General features: G+C 40.1%; 2 protein-coding genes across 4 annotated transcripts in view; one reads left to right on the forward strand and one right to left on the reverse strand.

Moving 5' to 3' along the window:
- The window catches only part of LOC122539500 (protein FAM166B-like), a 16979-nt gene extending 15242 nt beyond the window's left edge, over positions 1–1737 (forward strand). For both annotated transcript variants that reach the window (XR_006309112.1, XM_043674431.1), the window contains exon 5: positions 1485–1737. Coding sequence is in view for 1 of the 2 variants with exons in the window: in XM_043674431.1 (XP_043530366.1) it covers positions 1485–1579 (95 nt within the window). In the remaining variant the exon portion in view is untranslated. The remainder of the gene's footprint in view (positions 1–1484) is intronic.
- A 4855-nt stretch (positions 1738–6592) lies between these two features.
- Positions 6593–8102, reverse strand: part of LOC122565145 (coiled-coil domain-containing protein 17-like) — a 53345-nt gene continuing 51835 nt past the window's right edge. For both annotated transcript variants that reach the window (XM_043720831.1, XM_043720821.1), the window contains exon 13: positions 6593–7403. In XM_043720831.1, the coding sequence (XP_043576766.1) occupies positions 7230–7403 (174 nt within the window). In that variant the 3' untranslated portion in view covers positions 6593–7229. The remainder of the gene's footprint in view (positions 7404–8102) is intronic.

Consider the following 8102-nt stretch of genomic DNA (forward strand, 5'->3'; position numbering starts at 1 on the left):
CCTTCACCGTCGCTCCCTCACCACCAGACGCCTGGAGGAAGAACGCCTCATCTTCCGCCTTGGAACACTTCAACCCCAGGGCATCAATGTGGACTTCAACAGTTTCCTCATTTCCCCTTCCCCCACCTCACCCCAGTTCCAAACTTCCAGCTCAGCACTGTCCCCATGGCTTGTCCTACCTGCTTATCGCCTTTTCCACCTATCCACTCCACCCTCCTCCCTGACCTATCACCTTCATCCCCTCCCCCACTCACCTATTGTACTCTATGCTACTTTCTCCCCACCCCCACCCTCCGCTAGCTTATCTCTCCACGCTTCAGGCTCTCTGCCTTTATTCCTGATGAAGGCTTTTGCCCGAAACGTCGATTTTACTGCTCCTCAGATGCTGCCTGAACTGCTGTGCTCTTCCAGCACCACTAATCCAATTACAACATTTAACAGGCATCTGGATGGGTATATGAATAGGAAGGGTTTAGAGGGATATGGGTCAAATGCTGGCAATTGCAATTAGATTAATTGAGGATATCTGGTCAACAGAGTTGGACTGAACGGTTTGTTTCTAGGCTGTATAGCCCTGTGACACTATGAGGCCCTACATTTTACAAGGTTTCCTACTTGAAGCTATCAACAGTCCAAATTGTTTTAGTATAGAATTCCCATGGAGTAAAATTTGGGAATTGCTGGGTTTTGATGAAGGTCTCCTCAGTGGCACAATTGCCCTCTTCCTTAACTCTCACCATTTTGCAGTGTGAGAAAATTCCCTAAATCGATCACCATGGGTCCTCAAAAAGCTGCTGCTCAGCACTAAATCCCTTCAAAAACCCACTCGTTAAGGTTCTGTCTTAGTACTAAACCCCTTTAAAAAATACTGGTACCTTATCAATAAGTGTCCACTTCAACAATAGACCTACTTAAGGTGCCTTCCCCTCATAACCAAACCTTCTCAAAAATTACCTACTTCAGCAATAAATCCCTCCCCCTCCATTCCACAAGTGCTCTTCCCCCTAATACTTCAGTAAAAGTCTAAACCAAACAATAATAATTGTTAAGCAGGACCTCAAAGATGATAATCTCATGATTACTCTCAGTGTCACACACTGGTGAGTACAAGGATTGGAGAATTGCTATGATGTGAAATCCTGGATAAAGTGTTGGAGGGTGCCAATCATAAAACTAGAGATATTCAAGGAACAACCTTAATGCAAGAAGGTAGTGGATATCTGTAACTCTGTCTCTCTCCCAAAAGGCTGTAGTTGCTAGAACCTTGACAATTTGAAGGTTAGGACAGCATTTTGTTCATTAATAATATTGACGATTGTTAGAGATAACGTGCATAAATGAACTGATGTACAGGTCAGGCTAAGATCAAAATGAATTGTGGAATAGCCTACATATCCCTAATTTCCCTCACGGATTCATTTGTTATCAGTTAATTCCAGTTGTTATGATTTACAAACCAACATATTATCTTTATTACCTTACAGGTCAGCAGTTTAAGATCGGAAAGAACTGGGGACACAGTACTTTCAACGCACGGGGCATAGGTGAGGAGAAATCACAGCCACCGTGTCCCACTTGATTTGGGAAAAGCCTTCTCGAAAGCTGAATTCAGGGCTGTATTGCCTTTAGTTAGAATGTCAATAAATTTGAGAGTGTAGACTGAGAATCTGATTGTCCTACAATCAAAGCAATTGTTAAGTTGACTATGTTTGCTGAATGCCAGAAAATCAAAGTTGGAATTCACTCTTTTACACAATAAATGATGTGTACAAAACAATCAAAAAGACTCCAGTTACATGACAGCATTTGAAAAATCAGAATTTATTATCTAGAGAGTATAATATTTTACAAGGTTCATATAATTATTTCTCATCTCTGAATTTTGGAGGATGAGACATTCGATATAAAACTGGTATGTGCAAAAAGCTGGTACATTTGCAGAAATCTGGATGAGATGGTATTAGTTTGAGGAATAACAGTAATCCAGTATTCAGGTAAACATTTATACCAACAACGTAACCCAACAACTGATCATTTTGCTCTGAAGAGTTGTGTATATGACAATAATCCTGAAGCAACATCTGCCAACAACTGATCAGGATCTGGATTACCTCCACAAGAGCTCTTCCAAAAACAATAGCTAACATTCAGCGGTTGTTGATCAAGTATTCACATCTGAATCAGCGCAGATTCATGTCACTGGTGGAGCATGGGACACAGGCAGCTCAGTCAGGAATGTTCGAACTGACGGGTGGGCAGATTGGATATCTCCACATGATCTGGTATGACCCATCAATTGGCTCTTGGTCAATACAATAGAAATACTCCAAATGGATCCAAGTGTACTTGTTGTAGCACGATGGCATGATTCAGTGGAGTGCTCCTAACTGGGTAATTCCCAGTTTGGGACAAACTTCTCATTGCTGCCAGCTCTTGAAAGCTCTCAAGGAAGCTGGTAACTCACAAATTGCAAAGACTATCTTTCCCCCCGAACACAGTCATTCCATTTTGCATGGAGGGGTTTCTTATATATGCTGCTCTTACACATCTGCCACTTCGTCAGCCTTACCTGCCTTTTGGACATACTGTGGTACTCTATTTGGAGAGCTCTCCAAATAGGAACCTTCCTTACATCTTAGATTTGACAAGGAGAGTATTGCATGGGGCAGTCAGTGAATGTGACCGATTGTTCAGACTGTTCCCAGATTGTTTAGGCAATGTTTGTGGCCTACAGGGGTTTTGTTTCATACTCATGTGAGAGGTTTGCAGTACCTCTTCCATCCTGGTCACACTTCACATTCTGGCTGCACTAGTCACTCACTCTGTACTTTTAGCTGACCATCACAGAGGGGAGCAGGCAGATTGGAAGGTCTATCTATAGGAGTGTTGCCTAGTTTGGCCGAGGCAGACATGTTCAGGTACAGGTGATGGATGTTCAAGGGGATCATTTGTTGTGGCTACCTGCCTCCATTCTACAGCTCTCTTCAACACTAGTCATCCCATGAGAGTGAGCTTTTCATATCTACTGGTAGTCAATGGAGGATCTGGGATACATCATCAACTATGGAAATGTCATGAAATAAACTCTCCCAATTATTTTTGTATCGTCTGCAAATTTGACTATAGTATCTTCCAGCTCTGTATCAAATTCATTAATACAAATTATAAACAGTTAGGAGACAAAGACCAAACCCTGTGGCACATCCCACTAAACAGAAACACAACTAATTTATCTCTGCTTTTTGTTGGTTAGCTATTCCTCTATCCATAAATTACCCCAAATCACATGTGCCCTTACCTTCTGTATTAACCTTTTTTTGCAGCACCTTATCAAATGCCTTCTGGAAGTCCAGATATACTACATCTATGAGATTCTAATTATTCACATAGCTTGTTACATCTTCGAAGAACTCCAGCAAATTAGTCAAACACAATTTATCCTTCATAAAACAATACTGACTCTGATGGATAGCATTTTGACTTTCCAAATGTCCTGTTATTACTGCCCGAATAACGAATTCTGACATTTTCCCAAAAACAGATGTTAAACTAATCAGTCAATAGTTTCCTACTTTTCACTTCCCATTCTTTTTGAATAAGGATGTTACTTTGCATTTTTCCAATCGACTGGATCCTTCCCCGCATCCAGGGAATTTTGGAATATTGTAACCAGTGGTTCCGCCATCTTTGCTACCATTTCCTTTAACAGACTAGGATCTATGTCATCAGGCCCTGGGGACCTGATGATTCAAATAGTTTGCTCAGTACTTTTTCCCTAGTGATGATGATTGTTCAAAGTTCCACCTTTTCTAAAGCCTCTGCAATACCAATTAATATTGGGATGGTACTAGTGTCCTCCACTATCAAAACTGAGGCAAAATATTGATTTAGTGTTTCTGACATTTCTGTGTACCCCACCATTACCTCTCTAGTTCACCCTCCAATAGACCAACATTTACTTTAGATACTCTTTTCCCTTTTATATGCTTATGGCTGCTTTTGCTATATGTTTTTATATTTTGGGCTAGTTTTCTTTTGTAATTTACTTTTGCTCTTTGTATTACTTTTTAAATAATCCTTTGTTGATCTTTAAACTTTTTCCAGCCTGTCACTGGCCTTTGTACTATGCCTTAGTTTTTGTCTTTATTTTATCTTTATCTTCCTTGCTTAGCCATTGGTGTTTATGCGCCCTTTTCAATTTTTCTTCCTCCCTGGAATATATTTAATCTGACTATATCTTCATAAAACATTCAAAACACACAATCCGCTCCTTGGCTCAGTCAACAATGCCTGTTGAATTAAATCCATTAGTAAGCTTGGGAATTCAGTCATGTAGATAATAGAATGACATTGTTCAGTGGAATAAATAAACTCTACAGATCTCAATACAAGTCTGACCGGACGCCCAACCACTTACTCCCATTTTTTCAAAAGCTCAAATGATTATCAAAGTCTAGCATCTATTGTTTTGTTTAATGTCTCTGCAGATCTCTGGACTTTACTGTAAAGTCCAAATTACTGTGTCCACATACCCATTTATATCAGAATCCCAAAACAGTTGAATATATAAGTAGTCTATAAGTATATGTACATTTACAGGAAACATTGTTGATCAACTTAATGGCCACCTACCATTAAAGACAGAACTGCATACATAATCAATGCATTTAGAACATTCTTCATGATCATACAACAGTTCATTACAATATTTAAAGCTGGCAAGACTTTAAGACTTATTTAGGAGAAAGTGTGGATTGCAGATGCTGGAGATCAGAGTCAACAGCATGGTGCTGGAAAAGCACAGCAGGTCAGGCAGCATCTGAGTAGGAGAATTGACATTTCTGACATAAACCCTTCATCAGGGCTGATGAAGGGCTTATGCCCAAAACGTCGATTCTCCTGCTCTTCGAATGCTGCCTGACCTGCTGTGCTTTTCCAGCACCATGCTCTCAACTTTACGACTTATTTTTCAACTCTGATTCCACAGCAGGTTCCCCCAAGACTCATGAATTAACTGACTGAGCAAGTTTCCACAGTCTTCAGAAACCCATTCATTTCATTGAAAATACCAAGTCATGGAAAATTGCATTTACACCATTTAAATGGCAGCGCCAGTTTTGACTTGGGCATCAGGTGACCTGTCACATTTCGTGCCCCAGAGAAGGTGGTATCTGTTGGGAATGGCCAGGTCAAGTTAGAATTTGCAGACCCAGACACTATCAGTTTGGGGCTTCTGACATGGGTCTGATCAATGTCAGAAACAGAAAATCCAGCTCGTTGTCTTTTATTTGTGATATCAAATGAAGGCCTTTTTGGCTGAACACAAAGGATCCTGTCGCAATATTCAAAGATGGGAAAAGGCACAGTGCCAAGTATTTTCATCAATATTTTATCTTTAACCAGTACAAAAAGATGATATGCCTTTTATGACATTTTGAGAGATCTTACTGAGCTACTGCAGAGTGACTACTCTTCAAAAGTATTGCTTTGGGATTTTCTAAGGTTATGAATGTTGTTACATAAATTAACAAAACCATTCACTATGTCTTATTCCTATCAACTGGCCCACTGTCCAGCATTTCTGACATTTTAACATTCTAACAAGATATACCACAAACCTAACAGGAATCTACTTTAAAAACTACTGCAGCTATGTACTCCCATTGATGACCATCAGTAGAGTAACTATTTAAGTAAATCTTGGAAATCTATTTAAGATGTTCAGAAAAAAATTGCAACAATTTTGCCAGAGTTGGAGGATTTGAGCTATAGAGAGCACTGAACAGGCTGGGGCTGTTTTCCCTGGAGCATTGCAGGCTATTGGATAAACTTGTAGAGGTCTATAAGATCATGAGGGGAATAAATAGGGTAAATAGATATGGTCTTTTCCTTGGGGTGAGGATTCCAGAACTAGACAGCATAGGTTTAAGGTGAGAGGGGAAAGATTTAAAAGGGACCAAAGGTGCACGTTTTCACACAGAGAGTGGTGCATGTATGGAATGAGCTGCCATAGGAAGTAGTGGAGGCTGGTACAATTACAACATTTAAAAGGCATCTGGATGGGTAAACGAATAGGAAGCATTTACAGGGATATGGGCCAAGTGCTGATAAATGGGACTAGATTAACTTAGGATATCTGGTCGACATGGATGAGTTGGACCAAAGGGTCTGTTCCTGTGCTATACATCTCTATGACTCTACGTATTGCTTTAATCCAATTTTCATCTATTGTCCCCTGTTGCAGTTCATTTTCTCTCATTAATAGGGTTATAATAATTCATATGTCCTGATTTTGATTGGAATGAAACAAAATGCAATATTGTTTGACATTTTACTATTTTAAAGATGTTTTTAACATACATCAAAACTTGAGGGTATTGGTTTAAGGTGAGAGGGGAAGAATGTAAAAAGTAACTGAGGGGTAACCTTTTCAACCAGAAAGTGGTGCATGTATGGAACAAGCTGCCAGAGTTGGTGGTGGAGACGGGTACAATTACAACATTTAAAAGGCATCTGATATATGAATGGGAAGTGTTTATAGGGATATGGGCCAAGTGCTGGCAAATGGAGTTAGGTTTGGTTGGCGCAGAGGAGTTGGACTGAAGGATCTGTTTCTGTACTGTATGACTCTATGACTCTCCTACAGAATGTGACAATTTTCTTTTCAATGGGGTCACACTCTGTGATATCTATTGCAAATGACCATTCAACACACAGCAGTTTGGGTTACCAGTTTTGTGCCCTGGTCAGCTGTTCAGATTGCAGTTAATGAGGCAGGTTTTATCATGCAGAATCCACATATCTGCAGTTTCAATGAATTGGTCACATTGGATGAGATCCTGTTGCAAGATTATCTACATAGGTTCACTTATTTTCTTTTAATATGAGTATTTTGGCTTAAGTACAGAACTGTATTGGTGGGGACAGAAGATCCAACTCTAATTGGTCTATAAGATGTTATATTGAACACATGCACATTAATTACTTTAAAAGCCCTGTGTGTAGCACATTTCTTGCAAATATTCCATTTCTTATCAAAGTTTTGACATCACACTTCTACAAAATCTCTGACTAGTCATGAGCATTGCCCCAGAACCTCTTACTAGCATCACCAATGGAAGTTCTGTACAGTTTTCACAATTTTTGCTGTTTAATATCATTCAACAGTGGAATACTGTTTTGCATTATGAATTTTGCTTTGTCTTGGGGCTGGTGAGTTTGAATCATGGTTATTGAGTTCTGGCTGAGGGAGAACACTGAAGTACCATCATATCAGCAGAAGGAGGTGGAGGGTCCACAGTCTCACCAAAAGAGGGTTGGACCATTTGCACGGTTGGGTAATGGTAAGACGAACAATAAGACGAGAGTGGAGCATCAATGGGAATAGTAGTGCGTACTGATGCCTGAAACAAAACAGGATAATATTTAATCCAAGTAATTAATAACTTCCTTATACCATCCTGAGTTCAATTCAGACCACTTATGCTGTATATTAGATTAGATTCTCTGCAGTATGGAAACAGGCCCTATGGCCCAACAAGTCCACACCGCCCCTCTGAAGAGAAACCCACCCAAACCCTTTCCCCTACCCTATATTTACCCCTGACTAATGCACCTAACGGAAACAATTTCCTAGCATCCACCCTTTCCAAGCCATGTATTATCTTGTAAGTTTCTATTAGATCTCCCCTTAATCTTCTAAACTCCAATGAATACAATCCCAGGATCCTCAGCCGTTCCTCATATGTTAGACCTACCATTCCAGGGATCATCCGTGTGAATCTCCGCTGGATACGCTCCAGTGCCAGTATGTCCTTCCTGAGGCGTGGGGACTAAAACTGGACACAGTACTCCAAATGGGGCCTAACCAGAGCTTTATAAAGTCTCAGTAGCACAACAGTACTTTTATATTCCAACCCCCTTGAGATAATTGACAACATTGCATTCGCTTTCTTAATCACGGACTCAACCTGCATGTTTACCTTTAGAGAATCCAACTAGCACTCCCAGATCCCTCTGTACTTTGGCTTTACGAATTTTCTCACCGTTTAGAAAGTAATCCATACTTCTATTCTTTTTCCCAAAGTGCAAGACCTCACATT

Source organism: Chiloscyllium plagiosum, chromosome 2, assembly GCF_004010195.1.
Source record: "Chiloscyllium plagiosum isolate BGI_BamShark_2017 chromosome 2, ASM401019v2, whole genome shotgun sequence".
NCBI classification, from domain to species: domain Eukaryota; kingdom Metazoa; phylum Chordata; class Chondrichthyes; order Orectolobiformes; family Hemiscylliidae; genus Chiloscyllium; species Chiloscyllium plagiosum.